The sequence below is a fragment of the Schistocerca gregaria genome, chromosome 1 (genome assembly GCF_023897955.1).
Source record: "Schistocerca gregaria isolate iqSchGreg1 chromosome 1, iqSchGreg1.2, whole genome shotgun sequence".
NCBI classification, from domain to species: Eukaryota; Metazoa; Arthropoda; class Insecta; order Orthoptera; family Acrididae; genus Schistocerca; species Schistocerca gregaria.
The window spans coordinates 468,738,206-468,764,697 of NC_064920.1; the positions used below are offsets into that span (position 1 = coordinate 468,738,206).

Genomic DNA, 26,492 nt, shown 5'->3' on the forward strand with positions numbered 1-26,492 from the left:
TGGCCCAATGTAAAAGTGTCCATTCACGAACTGTGCCCATATCTTTAACTCGTGGATTTCATCAAGAATGCATAAAAATAAGCCTGTATGAGAGGATAATATGGGTGCTCCTCTTTTTATGGTATTAATGCAATAGTAAACTTGTATATAATGCAGTGAATAATAAGGTAGGAGTGAATAATGTAGTAAGAAAGTACACTTTAAGTACAGTCGGAAAAAATCTGGAAGATGTTACTGTAAACAACGTTACACTACTGAACACAGTTTCCAATTCAGTTCTTCACAAATCACCAGCCGCCAGTTATCAACAAGTACTGAAGAAAGCCGTTCTGACTTTTCCACGTATTAGACCATTATGAGTTCTGTATAGACGTTTGTCCTGCGTGTTTGCTGATAATATCCTCCCGTCCTCCATGTTATCATTCCTTATCATTGGAACGCCTGAAAAATCCTGTTGTCTACATCTCTTTCAGTACAGAACAATTCCTAAGGAAATGTTAACACCGGTATTTTCTCTTAGACTTTTTATCTTCCTCTCCAACTCTCCTTAATTTTTCAGTTACTGGGCAACTTCACATCTCAATATTTCACACATTTACACTATTCTGCTTTTTAGATTTTACCTGATAGTACACACTACCTGTAGACACTCAGTTTCAGGCACAGTAGGAATTTATTCTGATTACGTCATATATTTAATCGACCTTTTTTTGCGGATTACATTTGTTCATAATTTTCACTCGCCTCATGCCAATGAGTTCCCAACGAGTGCAGAATTGTCATGACTGAAATGTACATTTTTTAGTTAAGCTCAAATAAATGTGTATTCTACAATTTTTTAGCTTGTGGTTTATATTTGTTCTGGACTGGCTTAAGATTAAAATACTGCACTACATATTGTTTGATGGAATATTTCTCGTTTTCAGTACTTTTTGGCCTTGGTAACTCCTCCATACTTTCTGTTCCGCCTTTTGAAGATCGTATTCATGGTGATTATTTTAGTCTTCTCTGAAAGCTACTTATACTCAGCAAGAATCTAGGCAAAATTCAACGATGTTTATTCCCGTGGGAGCCCAGACAAAAGTTCTTTCTCGTGTATATCCTGCTATACTATGACAGTTATATTATGACTGTCATCAGGACATTTAAGTACTTTGCCTACAAGCGAACTAGTACTGTCTATGTTAGCCTTGCCTTCGTATACAATTTCGTTTACGACAGACTATTGTAATAATACTAGGAGGATCGAAAAAATATATTCAAAGAAATTTTAATGACCAGTAGAAAATGCTGTCATTTAAAACAGTGTGTTTGCTTTTCGCGACGTGCAGTTGCAGCTGTAGCAGTTCTGAAAAAGCTGTTTTTACACTGTTAATCAGTTATTAAATTTGGTAGTTTTCCACGGTGTCTCGTGCAGTTTCTGGCTAAATAACGGTTTAATAAACTTTCGGAAACTTTCACCCACTGTGTTTTTTAGAGTTGTTTGTGCGTTGAAGTCATTTATTAAATTCCGAACAGCAGTTTTCAGCTGAAGTTTCAGATCGTTTGCAGTGAAATATTTCAGTAACATTTTGATTCACTATGTTTAATTTCGTTGTTCCAGTGGCCACTTGAATTTTTGATTTAGCTAAGAAATTATGTGAAGTGTTGGTGGTATTGAGATTAGTTGTTTAACAGTACAAATTAGATACCCTTTCGTTGGTTCTTTAAATAGTTCTACTGTTGTAACTTAGGTAACGTAGACGTTAAATTTTTTTCAGTAACTGTTAAAACTTTACCATGAGTGAGAAGTCTGGGCTTTGTCGTAGGTTTGTGAGAAGTGGGTTACAGTCTGAAATTTGTTCAAAGTATTTTCACTGGGGGGAATGCAGTGGGGATGCCAGTGCGCACTCTAGCGTGATCCTCTCGTGGAAATGGAGAATTTGTAGCAGAAATAATTTAATATAGGAGCAGAAGCGTAAAGTCTGTGCCCTTTAGGTGCAGTTACAAGACGCAAAGGAGGAACTAGATAAGTTGACGAGGGTGAAGGGCGCTGGGGAATGGGAACTGCCAGTTAGTAAGAAGGCAACTGGGAGGAGGAGATATTCAGACAGTTGTACTTTGTGTAACCGATGGATTTGACCAATTGTCGGAGTTGAGTGGAGAGCAGCCTTTTGCAGCTGTAGGTGTAGGAAACTTGCAGCAGTCCTCAGCAGTTACGGAGACTAAGTCAATTCAAATTACAACAGAAAGAAGGTTCTGCTGATAGGTAGTTCTCATGGCAGAGGGGTGGCCCGGCAGTTGCAGGAATTGTTGAGGAGTGAGTACCAGGTCACCAGCAATGTGAAGCCTAGTGCAGGGTTGGCTCAGATGACTGGCAACTTAGGGAAGTTATCTAGGAATCTTACGGAGGAGGATCACGCAGTGATAATGAGTGGAGAAGGGAATAGTCTTGACAGGGATGGGGAATATGATCTAGGTGGTGACCAGGTAAAGATAGCTACTCAAACTGGTGGCACTAATGTGCACTTCGTGCAACTGTTTCAGCGTCATGATCGGCCTCATCTCAATTTTGCTGTCAGGCATGTTGACATGGAGCTGGAGAAGGCACTGATGGCAGAGAGCATGGCTCACACTGCATTGGTGCCAGTTGAGTCTATCAGTAGATCGGATTTCACTAGGCATGGTCTGCACCTCAGTACGTATGGGAAGGGGAGTCTGGCAAAGCTTGTAGGTGACAGTGTAGTGGATGGTTGTGGGATCACTCATGGAAAAATTCCTGTAGTAGTTGGTGTTAGAGCTGCACCCTTTTTAGATTGAAATCAGCTGATACGTATACCTACTTAAAGGAAGTCCCTGTAACAAAGGGCTCACCTTCAGAGGACGCTATGTTTCTAAGTAGAGAAGGAATTAGCATATTTCATCAAAATATAAGAGGCATTAGAGATAAAGCTAGTGAACTTCTTATGGATGTTGACTGACATTAGTATATCGGAGCACCACTAAAATAATTTGATAATTCAGAGGCTACTTTCACTAGGATACAGACGAGCAGGCTGTTTTTCAAGGAGTTCTTTGCGGAGTGGGTGAGTGGCGATGTACGTAAAAAACAGTATTCCATTTGAGTCAACACACGTATCACGGCATTACACTGAACAGGTATTTGAATGTTGTGAGGGGCAGCTGAATTTAGTAAAACTAAACTAATTTTTGTTGTTTATAGGTCCCTAACTTCAGAGCATTTGTGCTACAGTTAGAGAGGGTTCTTTGTTCACTTTGTAGGAAGTACCAAAAATTACTTGTATGTGGTGACTTCAATATTAATTTTGAACGTGACTGTGCAAGATAAAAGATGTTGGTAGATCTCATAATCTCATATGATCTGATGCAGATTGTTTTTTCCCACTAGGGAGCAGGGGAACAGTAGCCCAGTCAAAGACAATATTTTTATTCATTTCTTACTACTAGATGGGCATTCTGTTAGTAAAAGGCTGAATGGCCTTTCAGAGCACGATGCAAAAATTTTAACACTAAAAGGTTTTTGTACTCAAATTTTATGTATAATTACAAACTATGTAGAAAAGCTAATCCAACGGTAATAGAGTTTGTTAAACCTCGTTAAGGATCAAGAGTGGCAGGATGTTTATTGTGGCGATAACCTAGACGAGAAATATAATGCTTTCCTTAACACAGTCTTTGAAAGCTGCTTTCCATTAGAATTTTCTAACCAGGGCACTAGAAGTAAAAGACCACCTGGGTGGCAGACTGATATTATAAGGATATCATGTGGAACAAAGTAGGAACCATATCAAACTGTTACAAGTAGTCACAATCAAGCTACAGTAGCCCATTGCAAACTGTATCGTAAGGTGCTTAAAAATATTATTAGGAAGGCTATTGTATGTGGTACGTAAATAGAATAGCTAATCCACAGGATAAAATTAAAACTATATGGTCAGTTGTGAAGGAAGTGTGTAGTCAGCAGCACAAGGTCGATGATGTAAAGTCAGTTCGTAGTAAAAATATTCCTGTTACTGACAAATCCGCTACACGTACAGTATTTACCAATCATTTTCTGAGCATTGCTGCTGAATTAAATAAAAGTTCAGTTTCTACAGGGAATCACAACAGTTGGCAAATTCCTTTCCGAGATTGATGTCTGAAATACTCCTCTGTGATACAGACAAGGGGGAGATTAAGTCAGTAATTAAATCACTGAAGACTAACGACTGGGAGTGCCTAGCAGAATATTAAAGTACTGTGATTCACATGTTAGCCCTGTACTTGGCAATATTTGTAATTATTCTTTTGAGAATGGTCAGTTTCCTGAGCGATTAAAGTACTCAGTAGTGATGCCGTTGTATAAAAACGGAGAAAGAGATAATGTAGACAATTTTAGACCTACTTCTATGCTATCAGTGTTTGCTGAAGTTATAGATAAGCCTGTGTGTGTAAGGATAATTGATCATTTTATATCACATAATTTGCTATCAGATGTACAGTTCGAGTTTAGAAGTGGTTTAACAACTGAAAATGCTATATTTTCTTCTCTCTGTGAGGTACTGGATGGTTTAAACACAAGGTGTCTAACGTTAGATATCTTTTTTGATTTAACTAAGGCGTTTGATTGTGTTGAACACTAAATATTGCTCCAGAAGTTGGACCATCGTGGAATACGGGGAGTAGCTCACAATTGATTCACGTCTTACTTTAATAACAGACAGCAGAAGGTCATTATTCACAGTGTTGATAATGGCTGTGATGTCGGGTAAGAGTACAGCACAGTCAAATTGTGGGTGCCCTAGAGATCAGTGCTGACGCCACTCTTGTTCCTTATGTATATAAATGAATGCCCTCTATTGTTACGGATAATTCTAAAATATTTGTTTGCTGATGACACGTGCTTGGTAGTAAAGGATGTTGTGTATATTGGCTCTGTTTCAAATAATGCTCATGGACTGTGCGGCTGGTCCCGGCGGAGGTTCGAGTCCTCCCTTGGGCGAAAATCTCATTCTGGAAACATCCCCCAGGCTGTGGCTAAGCCATGTCTCAGCAGTATCCTTTCTTTCAGGAGTGCTAGTTCTGCCAGGTTCTCAGGAGGACTTCTGTAAAGTTTGGAAGGTAGGAGACGAGATACTGGCAGAAGTAGAGCTGTGAGGACCGGACGTGACACGTGCTTCGGTTCCTCAGATGGTTGAGCACTTGCCCGCGAAAGGCAAAGGTTCCGAGTTTGAGTCTCGGTCGAGCACACAGTTTTAATCTGCCAGGATGTTTCGTGTGTGTGTGTGTGTGTGTGTGTGTGTGTGTGTGTGTGTGTGTGTGTGTGTCCTTAGGATAATTTAGGTTAAGTAGTGTGTAAGCTTAGGGACTGATGACCTTAGCAGTTAATTCCCATAAGATTTCACACACATTTGAACATTTTTTCAAATAGTGCAGTTCATGACATAAGTTCATGGCTTGTAGAAAATAAACTAACGATAAATCACTGTCAGACTCGGTTTTTTAGTTTCTAACATACAGTTCAACAAAACCCGGCGTTTTAACTTCACAGAATTGACATACGATTTTGAAACTGAACAGTTCAAATTTCTAGGTGTTCAGGTACATAGTAAATTGCCATGGAAAGTCCACGTTCAGGAACTTCATCTATATCTACATGGATACTCTGCAAATCACATTTAAGTGCCTGGCAGAGGGTTCATCGAGCCACCTTCACAATTCTCTTATTCCAATCTCGTATAGCTCTCGGAAAGAAAGAACACCTATATCTTTCAGTACGAGCTCTAATTTCCCTTATTTTATCGTGGTGATCGTTTCTCCCTACGTATATTTTCGCATTCGGAGGAGAAAGTTGTTGATTGGAATTTCGTAAGGAGATTCCTTAGCAACGAAATCGTCTTTCTTTTAATAATGTCCAGCCCGAATCCTGTGTCATTTCAGTGACACACACTCCCATATTTCGCGATAATACAAAACGTGCTGCCCTGCTTTGACCTTGTTCGATGTACTCCGTCAGTCCTATCTGCTAAGATCCCACACTGCGCTGCAGTACTCTAAAAGAGGACGGACAAGCATAGTGTAGGCAGTCTCCATCGTAAATCTGTTACATTTTCTAAGTATCCTGCCAATAAAACGCTGTATTTGGTTAGCCTTCCCCACAACATTTTCTCTGTGTTCCTTCTAATTTGTTTGTAATTGTAATTCCTATGTATTTAGTTGAATTTCAAAGACTTAATGCTGCCATTTTTACTCTTCGAATTGCATCTGAAGTAAGTGATAGTTCGACACGGAAAGCAGTTTACTTTGTTTATTCTGATTTACTTATGTCGTATGGTACTGTATTTTGTGGTGACACTTCCTATTCTCAAAGGATATTTTTGGCTCAGAAACGGGCATTTCGGGCAGTGAGTGTCGTACGTTAGCGACCCTCTTACGACCCCTGTTCACTAGTCTGGGTGTTCTGACACTGGCCTCTCAATATGTACATTCTTTACTGTCCTTTGTTAACACTATCAGTTTATTCCCAAGAATTAGCACCTTCACTCACTTAATACTAGCCATAAATCCAATCTGCATTTGAATCTCACATCCTTGACTCTTGTGCAGAAAAGTGTGCAGTGTACTGCTACATCCATTTTCAGGAAGCTACCACAAGAATGGAAAAATCTTAGCAGTAATCCAAGTGCTTTCAAATCGAAACTGAAGAGTTGCCTCATGGGTCACTCCTATTCCGTCAAGGATTTCCGTGAAAAATTAAAATGATTCCTGTATTCTATTGTTGATTACGTTTACATGAACTTATAGCTTGTCTTTTTTTTTCATTTTATAACCATTTTATTTCATCTGTTATTACTTTTACGTTGTAATTTCATGTACTGACATTCCATGGCCTTTGAGATTTTCTCCTCAATTTAGCCCTAAAGAACTAGACGTATAAAATAAGAAAGAGGTGGGCAGATCGTCTCGGTTCAAGTACATCCTAAGAATGTCTTGGTTCATAAAACAAATTATTTTTCCTAATGCCAAGTAAGATGTCATGACATTGCTCAAATACCTCGAAGAAAATGTGTTCCAATGTGCTTGTATTTTGTCGTGATACTTTGTAATGATTTCTACAAATAGACCACTACTGTTGTCTTCAATCTTCTACAAAAATTGAGATAGCATTACGACTCCGACGATCTCATATCTCTGACACCGTAGGAGTCAAGGCAGGTGGAAACTAAGCTTTCTCCTTACTTTTTCCCTTCAATGTAATACATGTTTTTATGGTGCTTCTAAGTCAATTAAGCCAAAAAGCTAATTGTCATACTGTACATGTACGTCAACATGCTGACGATTTTCAGTTACTTGTGGTAATCATAATAGCACTGTAAAGAGCAATAAACTTTATTTTGAGAAAGATTATAATACACACAAAAGTTATCTTTGTTGTAGTATTCATCCATCTCTTGAATGTCAAGAGGTCAAAGTTTCTACAGCTAACTCTTCGCAAATGACAGTACAGTCTCCTTTATTATCCTAATGCAATCACGCATTTCTTCCTCGGTGATAACCAGTGGAGGAGCGAAACGGATTATGTCTCCATGTGTGGGTTTGGCAAGCAGTCCATTCTCCTTCAGTTTCAGGCACACTTCCCACGCATCGAACTCTGTAAATCCAGAAGTTTTGAGTAAAGTTCTCCATTCTACTGGTGTTTGTCGTAAGTTCTACAAAAACTGAAAACTTAACATAGCAGACAATGAAAAACATGTAACTTACTTTTATTGATGACAATGGCATTCAGGAGACCCTTTCCACGCACAATTGACACAACGTCTTTGGGAAGTTGCGAGAGTTCGTCACGCAAAAGCTTTCCCATTTTCTCTGCATTTGCCGCGAGATTTTCTTCCAGCAACACCTTCAAAGCAGCAATGCCCACACGGCACGCCAAAGGATTGCCACCATAGGTGGAGCCATGCTCTCCAGGCTTTATGCACAGCATCACGTCGTCGTTAGCTAGCACTGCCGACACCTACAGTAGTAAACAGTTTAATGAGTGACAGATCGATACAATACTGTGTCAGCGTACATCACTTAATTGACCATTCAAAACATTGGCAGCTGAAGCAAGAAGCTGAAGATCGATATAAATGTAATCAAAATCCGAGGAAGAATGGATTTATGTCCTTATTACCTATGTATTTGTTCAATTAGGTTATTTGGCACTCCATGCGCCCGCAATAGAACAAATTTCTGAAATTGTATTTTTCCTACCAGTTACACACACTTAAAACTCATCTATACTTTTCCATAAGCGTCTGCGATCTAACATTTTGTGGGCATAAACCTTTTCTTTCTATGTCACGTGAGAGTCCCAGGTTACATCTCCAGTAATGATAGATCTTTCGAGTGGGAAGAATGGGTTGGAGAATTTCTATTGAAGGCAAATGAAGAGAGCTGCTTGTACTTCGTCTCTCTAAGACCTGATCAGCTCCGTTAATCACTCCATATTCACATCTAACGAGGCTTCGAGGTGTGAGGAATCTAAGGGCTGTCGAAGGTGTTGCCATCCCTCAGGCGTTTGTGCAGCAGTGGAGCGTCACACTGCTGAACGTGTGTCAAAGCCTCTGTACAGGTACATTTAAGGGTTCAACAGAAGTGTGTGGGTTGTACATAGGGTGTTCCCGTATTAGGTGGTCTTGGAGAGGCCCTTTGATGAATTTATTCATGCACATGCAAATTTTGCATCGTCATGATCACACCCCAGGAGTGCGTAAAACAATGGCTGAAAGAGCATGGATGTCCTTTGCTGTTTCGGATCAAGTTCAATTTTTGTTAGAAGGTTTTGAAACGTCCTCTGTGTTTCCATCCTGTAAAGCAGAGCAAAAGTTGGGTTTGCGATACATTCCAAAGCGGTCAGATCACATTCAGTGAGATTGGAGCCTTACTATGTCCTGCTCATTGCACTGAGAACTGCAGTTTTCAACTACGAAATGTGTGGCAGTAAACACCCCAAGAGAAGGGGTGAGGCCTTTTCATGTCGATTCTGAGAGGTAGTGTTTGTGAAATGTTTTACTCACCCATCTGTGACAACACGGCGTGATTTCAACTCCGGGCATTGCGGTTCTGACCACTGCAGTGGCGTCAAAAGGAGGGGTAAGAAATGGGTAGGGGAATGTGTGAGAATGCTCCCAAACTGACACATCCAGGGTTGCGTTGAGCAGTGTTGTGATGAATTTTGGTGCCAATGAAATGTCATTAACTCACATTCCACCTCACATGACCTTCTGACCTCTGGACTTACGTTCACTTGGGACGACACCTTGCTGTTTGAAGGGTCGTCGATCCCAAAGGTGACGTCGTAGGGCACCATGCTTTTGCGAAGTTACAGAGGACGGTTGTAGGGACCTTTGAGCCAAATTTCACACATGTGTGGCAATGGGAGATAATCAAGAGGTTTCAAAAAAGTGACCCATTATGTTGTGCAGGGTAAATGGCAGCAGTTAGGCAGAGATGATGAGGCTTTCACAAGATATAGTAGAGAGCTGCGTCAAACGAGAGTTCGCACCGAAGAGAACAAAAGCAGAGGCTGCACAGCCTGTGCTGTACTCACCGGGTAAACGCCGCCAGAGAGCGCCTTCCCTAAGCACAGGATGTCCGGCTTCACTCCCTCGTGGTCGACGGCCAGCATCTTGCCCGTGCGCGCCAGGCCCGTCTGCACCTCGTCGGCGATCCACAGCACGTTGTGGCGCGAGCACAGCTCCCGGACGCCCCTCAGGTAGCCCTCTGCGGGCACCACGACGCCGGCCTCGCCTTGTATCGGCTCCACCATAAAGGCGCACACGTTGCTGTCCTTCAGAGCTTCCTGAAACAAAGTGTTCACAAGAGGGAATTAAACATAGCTGCAACTAGTGCAAATGATAGCTTGGAAGAAGCGGTGATGCTGACCGTGTCTTTATGCCAGACAGATTTCGAGTTGGATACATGCCTTTGGTGATGCGTGAGTTAAGAATTACGTTACGCTTCACAGACCGACAAGCTACAGACCAAGTAAAATGGCATAGCAATTAATCCACTATACACGCACTTAGGAACAGCGACACTCAAATCTTTACCTATTTATTGAGATCAATCTACTTTTGCTTATCAGTCCTGTAACAAGTTTTACGAGTCTCATATAGTAAATAGATTTTAGGCCTCAAGTTTTGCAAAAGAATTACTTTATAAAATAGACTAATAGATATAATATTGCTCAACCTTACCCAGATACATACTAATGTGTGAATAAAAAGTGCGTAATATACTATGTGTTTTGTGTAATGAATCGCTCCATGTTATTTTATAGGTAGGTCTTAAGATGTAAATTGGTGTAGCAGTGAGACTAGCAGTGACAGAATGATAATTACATTGAATGTTATTAAAGCAATTTAATTCACAGACATGGAGCTGACCCATCAATAAAATGGTTGAACTGATGATGGGGAAGAAATATATGCATTTTGCTATTCAGCATCGTTCTCTCGCCTGCAGGGGCATGCCTCCCGGCTTCCTAAGTGCCAACGAGACAAGTAAATGAAACATGCTGACAGATTAAAATCGAAATCGATACCTTTGCCTTTCGTGGGCTGACTGAAAATATTCCCCAGCTTGTGGCTAAGCTAAGTTTCTGCAATACCCGTTCTTCTAAGAGTGCTAGAATTGTAAGTTTCGCAGGAGAGCTTTTGTGAAGTTTGAAAGTTAGGAATTGAGGTATTGGCAGAAGGAAAGCTGAGTAGTCTTGTGTCAGTTATGAAATTGCTAACACTGATTTGAGCTACTTGGGTAGCTGAGTTGGCAGAGCACTTGCCCGTGAAATGCAAAGGTCCTGCATTCGAGTCTTAGTCCGGCACACAATTTTAATGACAGTGCCTGAAAAATTAAAATGGCTTAGATCAGTGTTACCAACTTGCTAACTGACACGACTACTGACAGCTTCTAGAGTAACGCAGCTTAAACACGACTCAACATCGTAACACCCAACTGCAGGTAAGGCTCAAAGTATCCATTGCTGTCAAGATAGCTACCTGACCCCTTTGTCGATTAAAACTTCTTATGTTGTTCCTTTAGGCTGGAAGTCTATTGACTGATTCAGTGACTAATAATAGCAGAGCGATTGCGTCACAAAAAACCGTTGCGCACCACAAAAAACCGTTGCGCACCACAAAAAACCAGTTAAACTGTGCGCAGCAAAACAGGATTAAGTAATGCAACACAAAAAAACGATTAGATAATCCACAAATAAAGATCCAGCAATGCACCACAAGAAACACGATCAGATATCGCCCCACTAATGTTTATTTACAGTCACCTGAGCTAGTGTTCATATAAACATACGTACAGTTAATTAGACAGGCGTAAATAAACATGTCCGAAATGTGTAGTGCCGTAAGTCAAATTTATATTTTGTCACAAACACCGGTACTAACCAAGAATACCTGGAAAACTGAAATCATGACATCTGGAAGTAAACAAAATCAGACATACGTATCTTTTCTATGATTTAATTGGATAAAACTGAGTGTACATTGTTCAATAAACACATTTCTAGCAAATGCAAAGATGGATTTGGAATACAGTCACGAATTGGAGTGTAAATGGAAAACATTGCAAGTGGCATTTTTTCACAAAATGTATTTTCTGTGCTATTGTGTTCTTCGTAATCTGTTGCATATGTCTGTCCTTCATCCAAGTGCTAAATCATGGAGAAAATGCTTTAAGCATTCCATAGCAGATGGTGCATGGATTTTGGGGCGAGCAGGGCTTCCCTTTGCAGTTCCAGTATTTAAAAGATACGACAAACGTTTTTGTTGACTAAAGCTCTATTAGTTAAAAGTTTGAGCTGTATATCTGTACTTTTATTACCACAAACGACACGTAGTATCTCAGAAGAGCTTTGAACAATAGATTTCCTGGTGTGGCACTTAGAAAGTTTTTATTAAAATAATTGGTTTATTTTGCCCTTTTGCGGTGATGCGGTGAGCAACAATTTTGTGATAGAATACATTCTCGATTTTATTATCTGTAAATCAGTTACGTACGAACAATGATACATTGTTTTTTCACTCTCCTGACTAATGTGAGACTTAACGTAAAACGTTTTCCACTTCCACTTCTCAATTGTAAACTACAGTCAATGTGACAGCACAAACGAAGAAATCAAACATTTGTAGCTCGCTCTAAGACTAACGCGTGAAAATAGTCTATAGCGATATACGGTTCATCAAACTCAACGCGGATTTGTTGAAGATTCAGAGAACAAGTATTTGTTTTTAGTTTAAAATGTTGCTGACAAATTCGCTGTGTTTCTGGAGCATTGTGATGCAGAAGCATAGCGTCATCAGAGCTGATGGTAGTGGGCTCACAACCGATTGAGATACGGAACCAATGGTCGGTAATGCGTATTATAGAAATACACAACATACACTACATAACAATAACGTAGTTCACAGAAGTTGTTTCAAGCGACGACCGCCAGTCTCAATGCGTGTATGGCGACGGAGCACGAATTTATGCCGCATTATCAAGCATCCCTCGTGTGTCGTAACAGACGACAGGCAGCTTGAACCCTTACAAGCCGGTCTGCGTCTGTTTCTATGAGTGATTCATACACCAGCATCTTGACGTAACCCCAGAGGAAAAGTCCAGAGGAATGAGATCCGGCGATCGGGCTGGCCATGACACAGGACTCTCTTCCAAACGAACGATAAGGGTATGTGTTGTTCAGGTGTTCGTGGCCATTAACATTGAAGTGGGCTTGTACATCGTCATATTGGAACCACATCCTTTCGCAGACAAAAGATACAGTCTAAGATTTGTGGCACTACACCTCGAAGAAACACCAAGTAACGTGGACCAATTGAACAGGGAGGCAGCAAATATGGTCTGTTTGGTGGTCACTAGTGTACGCCGTTTAGCACTCGCTGCCTGTTCCAGTGTACAACAGACACTGACTCTTTCCAAGAGTCAGGCAGGACTGCATGCGGCGCCGATGCGATACATGCACAACTGGAGGTCGTCGCTCTGAACAACTGCTATGAGCTGCGTTGTTATGAAATGTATGCTGTGTATGTCCAGAACGCAATAAATACGCGTTTCCGACCACTGACTCCCTCTTTCAGAAATCGGTTGTTAGCTCACTACCATCTGTTTGAGCTTCGCCCAAAAGATTTGTTACATGCTATATACAAAGCAAAGTACGACTTTACCTCAAGCGCCTTGAGGTCGTTGTACGGGATGACGGAGAAACCGGGCATGAAGGGACCGAAGCCACCGTAGCTGGAGGGGTCCGTGGAGCTGGAGATGGCGGACAGCGTGCGGCCCCAAAAGTTGCCCTCCACGAACACGATGCGCGCCTGGTTCTCGGGGATCTTCTTCTTCATGTAGCCCCATTTGCGGGCCAGCTTACACGCCGTCTCTCCAGCTTCCACACCTGGAAAAGAGTAAACCAGATCAAGAGACGAAAACCAAGCTTAATCTCACAATGTAACAGCAATTTTCGTTGCTCATTGGGAGCGCCACAAATATTAACTCATTACCGGAGTTTCAGAGTTATAGCGTTTTCATAAAGTTGGGCTCTACTCACAGGCAGCAAAGTCCAAGGAAATAGCACAGGTTCCAGAACAATAGTCTATTAAAGTTCTAAAGAAGCGAATTCTACTATGATACATGCAATTTGTAAAGTAGTAATCACAAAGAATTCTGTGGACCTATATTTGGACGTTTTTTACTATAACATATGCCGTGTATACTTCTGTTCAATGTAATGCCTTCTTTACACCAAATATGATAGATAAAACTTGCAGAGCCGCGCTGGATTAGCCGAGCGGTCTCAGGCGCTGCAGTCATGGACTGTGCGGCTAGTTCCGGCGGAGGTGCGAGTCCTCCCTTGGGCATGGGTGTGAGTTTGTCCTTAGGATAATTTAGGTTAAGTAGTGTGTAAGCTTAGGGACTGATGACCTTAGCAGTTAAGTCCCATAAGATATACACATTTGAACATTTGAAAACTTGCAGACAGTTAATTCTATATTACATCTGGCTGCTGCAGAAAGTCTCAGATTTTGATCTTGGTCTTCCGGGGACGGACCATTACCAACTGTATCATTTTATGACAGCTTAGAACAAATTACTGTTTCACTCAGCCCTCCCTTCTAGAAATGGTACTCACTTAGCGCCGTTGAATAGGGTTATGGGGTTTGGAAGGAATGGAAAGAAGATGGGAGTGGAGACACTGTAGAATCATGGGATGGCTGAATATGGAAAGGACCGACTAAACGGATAGATACGGATTCGATTCATAGAGCTGCTTTCTGGTTTAGCAGACGCTGATCAAAGTTGTCTGGTGTTTCGATAACCAGGCACCTTAGCGCCAGTGATCCATTAGATAGTAATTTACTCCTTTTCTACTGCCAACAACCTCTGATTATACAACACGAAGATACCTGCACATCTGTGCACTTAAGTATAGCACATAACAGGTATCGCCTCTGCAAAAACAACTTTTGCACCGACTTGTGGCACTTGCGATTGACAAAACAATTTACTGACCTCGTGTCTCTTCACCTTGTGGCTTGAGCGCTGATAATGGTAGGACATGACCGTCAGGAAAAATAATGCAAGAATAAGACTAAAACAACATTTAACAATCGTCTAGTATAGTACACAACATTCGACTCCCCATGTTCAAAACCTTGCCTGTCACAAGCACGAAATACTTGAGAGCGACGAACCATGAACTTTCTGACACTGGTCGCAGAACGTTTGGTTCGGCATGTACGGTCACACTGTGGTAACTTCATAGCCTACTTTGATCATGAATGGAAGCACCACTCTATAAACGGTGAGAAGGAATGTGCTTGTAGGCACTAAGAAGGCATCTACCTCTTTCTTCACCCAATGGATGGCAATGACACCCTGATCAGAGAGGTATGTTTGGACTTCAGCATCGGTCAGACCATCGAGCAGTCTACAGTAAATAACACCATGGGAAGAAGTAAGAGTTCTATGGACCTCAACATGCACAGGATAGCCATGGAGAGGCAAGCAGTTGTGCTTGAGAATCAAAAGTAGTCTCCAAAATCAAAGTGCCATTCTGTAAAAAAGAGTAGGAGTTCACAGGGCCAACAATGCCATCAACACCTTACTGAATAATAAACCAATTTACCGTTGCAAAGGACTGCCTGTCGTCAGTACGTGAAACCGCGGTGAAGCTGTAAGGATCTTTGAATTGGGAGCTATGTTCTGTTTACGTTTAGTAGACGTGGACTCCAAAGATGATGATTGGCTCTTTGCGAGGAAATCCTCCCATAGTTTCCAGCATCTCTGATGGTGTGCTCCTTTCAACTGGGGGCTCCCTTTACAAAGTGGTGCACTGGCCTTAGGTGATTGTTCACACCTCCTGAACACCTGACAGAGGGACCAACCAGCAATTTGGGAAGGTAGCAGCTCAGGCAATCACTCCTCCCTGGGCCTGGACTGTACCAGGGGGTACATGCAAATCCTACCAGTTGGCCTGGGGCTGGGAATTTCATGTTACCCTGTCACATGTTACGCAGCAGACATGTGAGTTGGTCTTCAGGAGTGTACAGGAAGGAAGAAGAAAAAAAGAGGAGCCTCGAACACTGAAGCAGAGGAAGGACAGGAGAAGGTGAACAAAAGGAACGAAAAACAGTGATGAGACTGTTCGTATGTCAGCTACGGACAGTGTGGAACAATTCCTAAACTATCCTGGACGTGTTCCCCAATGGAGGGGAAAAAGACTAGCAACAGGATAGACATGCAGCAGGGAACGGGAAAGGTGCCACGAAGGCTGGGGCGAGGTGGTAGCCCAGCACGAACCTGCTGGTGTCTAGAGACCTGAGGACCACCAGACTCCACCTCTGAGTTATTTTTGTTCTTCTTGGAGGATTTCGATTGCTGGTGGGAGGAGGGGGTCCCAAGAGACCCCTTCCTGGTGAGGAACGCCGAAGAAAGATGTTGCTTCTGCAGCTTGAGGATCGATGTGCCAGTGTGTGTGTGTGTGTGTGTGTGTGTGTGTGTGTGTGTGTGTGTGTGTGTGTGTGTGTGTGTGTGTGTGTAGAGTCAACATTCCCGAAGTGGTTGTGGGGGAGGCAAGAGGGGGGAGGCTGCAGCAACCAGGGGAGTGACCTCGACAGACCAACGTAGACGGCACAAAGGGCGAGGGTAAGGTCTTTATAGGGGGTGATGTGACAGCAGTAGCAACCGTTGCCACCACATGAAGCAAACTACAACATTTCTTCTTGGCATACTGATATGTGACTCATTCAAGAGTCTTTTTTTTCGAGTTATTCTTCTCTCTTTGGAAGACGGTGCAGTCCAGCAAATGGGGGAAATAGTGCTTGCTGCAGTTGTTACAGGCAGGAGGTGGTGCACAAGGACTGTTCATGTGCAACTGATGTCCACAATCTACAGAAGGGGATGGCGTTACAATTGGTGTACATGTGCCGAAATCTCGTGCATTTGAAACACAGTGTGGTATGGGGATCATACGATTTCACGTTGCACTGATACTCCATCACTATGACCCTCAGGCAACGAGTCGCCTTCATAGGTCAAGATGAAAACCCCAGTGTCAACAGTATTGTCTTATGGTCCTCACTGGACACGATGGACGAAATGCACTCCCTACCCCTCCAATTTGAAACTTCAATCGTTATCTGTCTGTAAAAGGAAGTTGCTGTGGAAAATGATACCTTATACAACACTGAGACCTACGGTGTAGTGATAGTTACAGCAATGACACCCAGGTTGTCACAGGTGGGGAGCACAGCAATTGAGAGGGATACCATTTTAGTCAGGACTGAACCACTTTTCACTTTCGAAATCGTTGCTAATTCCCTAAACTTGCATTAAAGGTGGTCAACAAAAAAGAATAGCCTTTGGGCAAGAAATAATTTCCTTTGGTCCTAAACCAAACTAAGTGCTAGGTGGAGCATTTGTTCCCACCTCTTCGCCATAAATTTCTTACATGCAATAGCCAGGGAAGGAACGTGTTGAGTCATATCCAGCCGCAGCAATGGCAAACTGGCTGTTTGACTATTGCTTAGAGTCCCCGTAACCAGCCATGACAGGTATTAACTCCTTGGAAGATGCTGTGAGTTTCCAGCTCAGGCACCAGCAGTGTGATAAGTACTTGCAGCACGAAAAGGGATGTAACACTACAAGGGTCGGTGTCCTGTGCTGGCTTAGCAAAGAGCTTGCCTGAAGACTTTATATTTTTCCAACGATCATTCTTACACAAAATATGGCAAATACATGAAAACGAAAAGGTTTTCAGTTTTATAATAGATGGACAAAGAAAGAGCTTATGGTTTGCATTAACATGAACATTAACAGGATAAACAAGGTGCTTTAGAAAATCCTTTCTTTAACAGTGAAAATTCACATCTGTTGAAGGAAAAAAGTATTTTGATATTACTTAAGGCTTAGGAGGAAAGCAAGTTAAAGTAAAAAGATGCTGTGCATTATTTCCTAAATCATGTTTGACGTGAATCAAAGTTTTCAAGACTGCTTGTCTATTAAATTAGCTGAGTGCAACCCTATAGCCAGCCGCTGTGGACGAGCGGTTCTAGGCGCTTCAGTCCGGAACCCGCTGCTGCTACGGCCGCAGGTTCGAATACTGCCTCAGGCATGGATGTGTGTGACGTCCTTAGGTTAGTTAGGTTTAAGCAGTTCTAAGTCTAGGGGACTGATGACATGTTAAGTCGTATAGTGCTTAGAGTCATTTGAACCATTTTTTGCAACCATATAAAATACTTACTGGCTATGTTTCCGCAATTATATAAAATATTTTATGTACTGTTGGTACATTCATACATTTTTTTGGTGAACCCATGAACCCAATGTTTTAAAATGTGACGATACGTTTTCCTGGTCTTTCAGTTCTCAGCCATGAAGAGCGTTTTCCATACTATCGCTACCTGAGACTACACCCACCAGTGTTAACGTGGGAGAGATGGAAATCTGAAACCAGAAGCTCGAAATGGTCCAGTGGAAGAAATACCAGGGGCGCAGACGCGCTTTCTGTGGCTGCTACCGACTACAGTTCATCCCAAACACTGCCCAGTTGACACGCCCGGCCAGAGCCGCTGAAGACGGCTCCTACCTGAATGGTGGGTCTGTTGGTCCTAGCTTTGACTTGTGTTAACTCTTAACAGAACGGTCTTTCAGACTTGGGAAATCTGAGTAAAAGCATTCAAGGAGGGGATTCTCAAGACAATAAACCCTCCCTCGCCGCATCACACGAAGGGTGACGAGCACACTACTGATAGATCCGTAATGCTCTGTGAAATCAGTCACGTGAGACTGGCTGTCTGTCACCACCTAAGGGGTATACATAGAGAAGACATGCTATGCTGAGAACCCAAGTTCCATTCCTTCTACTGCTAGGGGTTCTCCCTTGGTGTAAGAACTGTAACAGGGTGCACTCAAGCTCGTGATGCCAACTGAACAGTTACTTGAAAGAAATAGCTAAACCAACAAGAGGGAGGTAGGTGTGGTAACCCCATGACGCTCGTCCAAACTGCTTCAGAAGTTGACTAGGCCGTCAGGCGGTTCCGATTGGCTTGTCACTCGCCAGAATGGTGATGCTTTATTTTCTTTTTTCCGGACAGTTCCGTTTTTCCTTCAGTATAAATTAAATCTACTGTCACCACTAGTTCATTAATACTAATTCAATATTCCTCGTTCATGAATCACGAATTGTGTCTCTCAGTCTCACATTCACTGTTCAGTTTTGGGCTAAATTTAGTGACGTTGTGTTGACATTACGTTTAGTTTAAACACACCATTATATGATAGTGATGTTGCCTTCCGTTCAGTTGATGTCATAAGTGAATCGATCTTCACTGTAATGAGCAACTGGAGACCAGTCAAAATCAGTTTAATAGTCGTAATGCGCTTTGGAAGTCAGGCGAGAATCCATTTTCCTCCTGAGAAAGGTGCTATTGGGGATGGTTGGGCCAGGGATCCTTTACATCGTAACGTTCAGCAAACAACCATTGAGCTCATCGACAAGTTGGGACTCGCTGAGGCGGCAGAGCCTGAGCTGCGGGGGCGCACGTACCAGTGTTCATGGGCAGCAGCTTGTCGTAGCCGAAGAGGCTGGTGGCGAACTGCTCGTACTCGCCCAGCACGTCCGAGTGGAAGGCGCGCGACGTAAGCGTCAGCACGTCCGCCTGCTGCTTGAGCGCCTCCACGATGCGGGGGTGGCAGTGGCCCTGGTTCACCGCGGAGTACGCGCTCAGGAAGTCGTAGTAGCGGCGGCCCTCCACGTCCCACATATAGACACCTGCGAACAAGCCGTGCACCTGCTGCAAATACTTCAATTACAACACATCCATTTCAAGAAAAATTGTAATTGTTAGCCGTAAATGAATGCAAATAAAGATTAATACTGGTGCCTGCACCATCTCTTCACTGTAACAGTTGCCCGAGACGACAAATACAGGCATCTGCACATTATCACATGAGCCAAGTTTATCACTTCTTTTATGTAGTCTCAATACACTGAAGTCCACAACTCTGCATAGGAAAAATCCTTTATAGTTTTAGGAGCCAAATTCTGATGCCTCACATGTTAGACAACGTATACATCTATATAAGGACACCCACAAAACCAGCCCAAAGAATCATCAAGCTGCGAGCCACCACCTACTAATGGTCTCAGTTTGGAATTTGGTGAGGTAGAGTCCACCATTTCACCTTGCACCCCATCCCCCACTGTGTGCCTTGGGTATCAGAGAGGCGTATCGTACCAGCGTTTGGGATGACTTACCCTTGCCTCGGCAGAGTGCGACTGGCAGCGGGTGGTAGTTGTGGGCACCGTACTTCTCCTCCCTCTCCAGCACCTGCTCCGTCGTCAGCTTCTCAGACATCTTCGGCTGGGCTGCGGCACTTGCTGCAACACCAAGCAACAAATTTCTTCTCTGCTACAGAAAAGGCAGAAACTCAATAGGAAATGTGGGCAAAAGGCCAAGCGGTAAAATAAAAAGCTAAAAGGAACACATATATATAGCTACATGAGAGAGGCTAACACGAATAAGAGTACAAGACTGTATCACAAATATGACAGACACTTCAGATATAGGTAAGAAATTGACACCAGAGTGAGACTAAAAATACAATTTTTTCATCCGTCGACTGCATCTTACCAATCACGGCCTGAATTCTGCGTATCTGTTCAAAATCAAAAGACAGACGAATGACGATTTTGCCTGCAACGGTGTGCTGACATATGTTGATGATGTCGCAGTGTTAAGGGAGGACGTAGAACAATTAGAAGCGATGCTGGCCCAGATGCAAATAACTTTCATCTCTTCCTGTAATATGGAATTCCCAACTTTACCGCTCTCAAGAGGAAGCCAAAGACAGAATTGCTTGGCGAACTGTAGCTAACCAACATTATGCTTGAAGACCGAAGAAGAAGAAGGTGCGTCACTCCAGGGCTATATTATATAACGCTATGCGCTCTAAAAAGACGCAAATATACTTTTGACACACAAGGTAAAAACCATCTAGGATGTTGAGTCGCGTCATGTTCCTCTTCAGTATCTTCTATACGATTGTCGTTTCGAAGTCCCTGATGGGATCTTCAGGAGTTCAGTTAGCTGAAGCCCAGAAGATCCTGAAGAAGTTCCCAGCAGAGAAGTCGAAACGTCTATCGTGTAGAAGAAACTGAAGAGGAACAGGACGCAGCCTAACAACCTAGCTGATTTTATCTTCAGTGAGAAGGACCAAGAATGTCAGCACACTTATATTGTTACTTTTCATCACTGTTTATGCCATGAATTCTTAATACGTTGTACAGAAGTAACTTAGGTATAAGTTAATGGACCATGTGTGATCACGCTGAAGAGGCACAAAATGTAACATCGCCATTACAAAATATGAAGGGGATCATGGTATACCCAATCTTGGTCTCGTTTAGAATGCTACAAAAAGCTACTTACATGTAACACGGTTTCCATGGTTTGCAAATAGTGTAATTTCATGCAGTCGACAGCAGTGTCAGTCTGCTACCGCCATTTTTTACCGTAGCCTACTGTATATTGATGCATAAGAAGAACAGTTTAAAAGAATCTGACAGGTTAATAACCTCGTACAATTGACGATGGAACGTTGCAGTAGAAGGAGTCAGTGAGATTGTATATTTCATACGGCGATTTAGAGACGACTAAACTGCAGATGCAGATGATGGTGGTGGTGAAAATTACTGGTTTGTAGGACGCTGAACTGCGCGGTCACCAGCGCCCGTACAAAGTCGCAGCTTTTTCACAGTCCAATTTTTTACGCAGTCCAATCCAGCCACTGTCATGAACGCAAACACCCAGTCCCCGGGTAGAGAAAATCCCCAACCCACCCGGGTATCGAACCCAGGACCCCGTGATCCAGAGGCAGCTGCAGGGGAAGTGATGTGTATGCACGTTTTATCAGGAAAGACAAAAACGAACGAACTAGATAGCTGGCGTCTACAGTTACAGAGAACGCTGAAAAACCTTTCCAGCTAACGGGAAAGAGATGTTTCTACGGACGCCTTAGAAATTCGCCTGGTAGCCGTTCCTTTCAGTTGTCGTATAGCCACATTGTTTTTCGCACATTACGCTTCCCTCGCTGCTCTGAAAACACTAAAATTTACTTGGCAAATTCTTATGCTTCCCTGGATGATTACTGTTAATACAGTGAATCTGAAAATTATTTTCCTTGGTTGTACCAAGATCATAATGTAACAATTATTCATCTCTCACGATACGCCAATGGAATCTGTTCGCGCTCGTCCACTATTTCAACAATGCCTCCAGCATCCCAATATCTTTTCACTATTGCATTAGTCGAGTATGTCGTACTGGCATACTAAGGGGTACCACTACATTAAACTAGAGCTATAAAAAAGGGGCGGGGCTCATTTTCATTTCAGTGCTGATTGCTGCACAAAAAAATGATCTTTGGGGCACTGAACGTGAACTGAATTCTGTTCCTTCACAATGCTGTGCATCTTCACGTTTTCGCGGCGTAAAGACTGTTTCATAATATTTTATGGAACATTTTTTGGAACTTGACAATGCTGTTTCTTCTAGAAATAACCCCGACCTTATTAAGATGTTCTGTCGTATTGTTACTGATTTACCTTTCAAACTATATTACCTTTTGTGACTTGTGTACAAATAAACTCTAAAATGAAAGGAAAACCATGTAGCTGGTGTATTTAGATACTGTTAACTGCCGCTTCTTCTCTCTACAATATCTTTTATCCATGGGAACAAAACTGTCAGGCACTCTTCAACTGTTCGTTACCAAGTCAGGATCTCCTCATTTACATAACAGCAATAATTACAAATTATCAACGTATAACAGAGAAAGAAGACCATATGGAGACTAATAAATACTAAATAAGTCTGAATGAAAGATGAGTCGTATCACGTAGAGACGCAATAGCACTTACAGAATTGGTGTACAAAACACAAATAAACAACACAGTTTAAACATGTGAAGCTGTTCAATGACTTCCGTTGCTCTAGGCATAATTTACCTGAAGACAATTTCTAAAAATTGAGGAAAACTCACCTTGTGGCTATAGAAAGTGATGGATTTCATTAAGGCAAGTATTTGAAGCGCTACTACACCACAGTAATTGGGATACTTCTGCAACAGTTCATCCAGCTCCATAAAATTTAAGTTTATTATTGTTAGACTTACCCGTAGCAACATTTTCAATGACTTTAGCTTTTACGGACACTTCTTGCAACATCTCTCTTCGTGTTTCCACAATTTCACTAACGCGCGGCTGGATAACGACTTGACTCATTCAACCGCCTGCTACAAAGCAACGATAGAAACATATGCACAACGTTTACAGTCTGACTGGTGCACTGTGTCTGCCAACGATGATGTTTGGATCAGGAAAAAAGGAAGCGAACGTTGTCTCGTGTAGGAGAGTGAAACTTTTACAGTGGTATCGGCCTTGTGTTCTAACTAGCCCAGCAGTTTCGTAAATTTCAACACTGAATGTTTGATGTTTTAACGTTGTTCGCTCTCTGATATTCCGTCGGTAAAAAAATTAAAGCAGTAAGTGTAAAAAAATCTCAATCTTCAAGGTTTTGTTTCCACGTATCCTATGCTGTTCTGACCTTAACAGGTTTTTTCCCACAGTTAAGGACACCAACATTTTGTTACAGTAACTTTTTCCGCATCTATGGGATACCCAATTTCGCTTTATATTTTAGTAGTTATCAGATTCAAAACTCTCACTACAACAAGTACTTCACAAGCATATTTCAGCTCACTGTTCCATCTGGTATCTATTCACAGCGCGCATATAGTTCAAGCACAGTAAGGTTCTAAGTGCCAAATTCATAAAATAATCTTTTCTGGTGAACACAAAGCCAATTTTCAGTACATTAGACAAATTTTTTTACGGCATCCATTACATATATGTACGAAAATTGTCTGCACGAACCGCTTGAAATTCACAATTTCCTGTGGTGTTCCGGTAGTTACACTGCGGTCGTTTTTATTTTCAGCGTCACCAATACTAGAGTTTATTACTTATTTCCTCTTAAATCGTAAAGGCTGAAAATGTAGTAGACGGCACGTAACGCCCATCACAAGCACAGTACGTGCTTTCATTGTGGTCACTTATTTTGTCTCCTCCATAGGACAGAAGTCAAAATACTACCTAACACATTCGTGCGACTCAAGGTCATAAGTTGAATTAGGCTACATTTTCTTTTCTTTTTTCGTCTGAGTGGTATCATAGCCACCAAGTTTATGTTCAACCGACTAAGCAAGTTGAAATATCAATTTTCCACTAGTTCCACCACTATCTTCATGTCAGAAAACATTACATATCTTCAAACATACAAGTAAAATATGGTTGTAACTTCCAAACGATGACGAGCTGTTACTGGACAAAGATGTGGATGGAATTTGCCTTCCTTCTCAAAGAAACCATCCTGGCATCCTCAAGTAAATGAAAAGCTTTATGGCCGCACTAGGTTTTGGACCGTACTTCTCCCAACTGCTGGTTCAGTGCCTTACCACTACACCATCTCATCACTATCTCAACACACAATTCCTCAAAAAGAAGACCCCGTAAATTCAGATGCTAGCAGAGTTTTAATGAATTCAACAAAGTTATGTTCATAATCTGTTATCATTGATAATTTCACTAACGCTGTACAGTTTTATTAGCAACAAGCGACTGTTAGACCTCCCAAACTCTCAGGTTTAACAAAAGACAAGGATTATTAGCATCCGCTTATTTCCGCTTTTGCATAACATTTACGCCATACAATTCTGTGGTAAAAAAGTCTGAAATGTTTTGGATGGCCCTAATACGACGTTACGTATGTTAATATACTATTTATGATGTAGGAGACAGTGTTTTTATTTCTTTCAGAAACCAAAAACTATACATCTTAACTTCTCTATGTAATGTAGAGATTTTGTACGAAAATATGAAAAGACTCTTACAGAACAAGTGGAACCGTTTTAAAGTAAATGTTTGTCGAAGAATTTTACAGACGCTTTTGCTCTTTGCACTACCTATGTTGCTGCTTGCTTCCGCGGTCAATGAATCTAATTGAAATGAAGGTCGCGGGCTAGCTGGAAAACATATCCAACTTGTCTCCGTCTCAAGAGCTAAAATGCAAAATTATTTACAGGAAGCACATGATAAACCAAAGAAATAAGAAAACAGCGATAAACTAGAAACAAATTCTTTGCCGGTTTGTGCTCAAACTTTCGTTTATTATCTCGAGGGGCGTTAAACTTAACTTTTAGTCACAGTTATAATGAAAATGATCAAAGTATTTGCAGGCATCACTCAGCTCAAATAAACAAAACAATGCACTGTTCAGAGACCTTACATGCAATGTGAACTTTATATGAAGATACTGCAGTTTGTGCCTAAAGTTCCGTAACAAAGCAAGACATAGGCTAAAACCAGTACTTTCCTATTACTGCAGAAGATCGGCATAAATAAAAAACAACGAGCGATTTTACGCATAAATCAGCTTGCACATTTTCTTTTGTTCAGCTTATATTTTCTGCTACTTAAACATATTACACGGAAAGCATTTTTTTAAAACTGCGATTCAATATTTCAGAAGCAAGTATGATACGCAGAAAAAAGAAGTGTATGCTGTGTGTGCTGTGGGCAACACACGTAATTTACCTTTACCTCAGAACAGGGAGAAACTAATAAAAAGCTCTGAACGATTTGCAGGAGCGACAAATATTTCTTTTTCAGAAACTATCATTCATAATTTTTTTCTAAGACTGGGGCCAGACACACACACCTGTATTTCTTCTTTTCGAAGCTGTTGTGACGAAGGCCTGCTAGCAGACACAGCTGAACGAATTAGGTGCTCTTTTGGTAGCGCCAGTGGAGTGGAACTGTCAGATCACAACACGTGGGATAGGCCCAAGAACAGAGATCTCAAAGTGTATCAGGAACTCGTGCTGCCATCTCGTAGTTGCAGTAGCATTCATCGACGTCACTTGTATGGCGCTGCGTCCGCGAGTCAGAGATGTAAAGCAGTAAAGTCTGTCATCGATATTTACTTCGATTCTTGTAAATCAGTGGAACAGTACTAGTTTTCAGACTTACACCAATTAAGAACTCTTAAGCAGTGTGTCTACAAGCGAGAAATACGATGTGTCAATGCCTGTGTTGTTCAAAAGCATGATGCAATGTTCCTTCGGCCATGCTTGCATCACTCTTCTGCACAACTCAGGCACTGCAATATTGTACTTATCCGCTGACACCAGCAAGCAATTAAAATGTTTCTCCTATACGGGAATATACATAATGGATGTAGGACTACAGTTTGTTAACATTACAAGGTCACACGTTAATCTAAGCTCGAGATAAGTCGTTGCAAATGTGAAATGTTGGCACATCAATAAGCGATGTAACTGCCAGAATGTTGAATGCAAGCACGCAAACGCGCATGTATTGTGTTGTACGGGTGCCGGATGTCAGTTTGTGGGATGGAGTTCCATACCTGTTACACTTGGTCGGTCAGTACAGGGACGGTGGATGCTGGCTGTGAATGACACTGGAGTTTTCGTCCGATGATGTGCCATGTATGCTCGACTGGGGATAAATCTGGCGATCGTGCAGGCCGAGGTAACATGTCGACACTCTGTAAAGCGTTTTGTGTTACAACAGCGGTATGTGGGCGAGTGTTTTCCTGTTGGAAGACACCCTATAGAAGTCTGTTCACGAATGGCAGCACAACAGGTCGAATCACCAGACTGACGCACAAATTTGGAGTCAGGATGCGTGGGATAACTACGAGAGTTCTCATGCTGTCATACGAAATGACATCGCAGACCATAACTAGAGGTGTAGTTCCAGTGCGTCTAGAACGCAGATAGGATGGTTGTAGGCCCTGAAGTGGCTTCCTTCTAACCGACACATGGCCATAACTTTCACCGAAGCAGAACCAGCTTTCATTATAAAACACACCCAG

At 42.0% G+C, this 26,492-nt stretch overlaps 1 protein-coding gene across 2 annotated transcripts in view; it reads right to left on the reverse strand.

Moving 5' to 3' along the window:
- Positions 1-7,352: 7,352 nt before the first annotated feature.
- LOC126352958 (ornithine aminotransferase, mitochondrial) overlaps positions 7,353-26,492 on the reverse strand; it is a 74,008-nt gene continuing 54,868 nt past the window's right edge. Inside the window, exons 1-7 of one of the 2 annotated variants that reach the window (XM_050002727.1) lie at positions 25,314-25,424; positions 19,793-19,915; positions 19,082-19,306; positions 13,206-13,429; positions 9,575-9,826; positions 7,741-7,993; positions 7,353-7,630 (exon numbers count right to left, since the gene is read on the reverse strand). In XM_050002727.1, coding sequence (XP_049858684.1) covers positions 7,461-7,630; positions 7,741-7,993; positions 9,575-9,826; positions 13,206-13,429; positions 19,082-19,306; positions 19,793-19,892 — 1,224 coding nt within the window. In that variant the 5' untranslated portion in view covers positions 19,893-19,915; positions 25,314-25,424 and the 3' untranslated portion in view covers positions 7,353-7,460. Of the gene's footprint in view, positions 7,631-7,740; positions 7,994-9,574; positions 9,827-13,205; positions 13,430-19,081; positions 19,307-19,792; positions 19,916-25,313; positions 25,425-26,492 lie in introns of those variants that run through there. The other variant, XM_050002726.1, reaches the window with a different exon arrangement.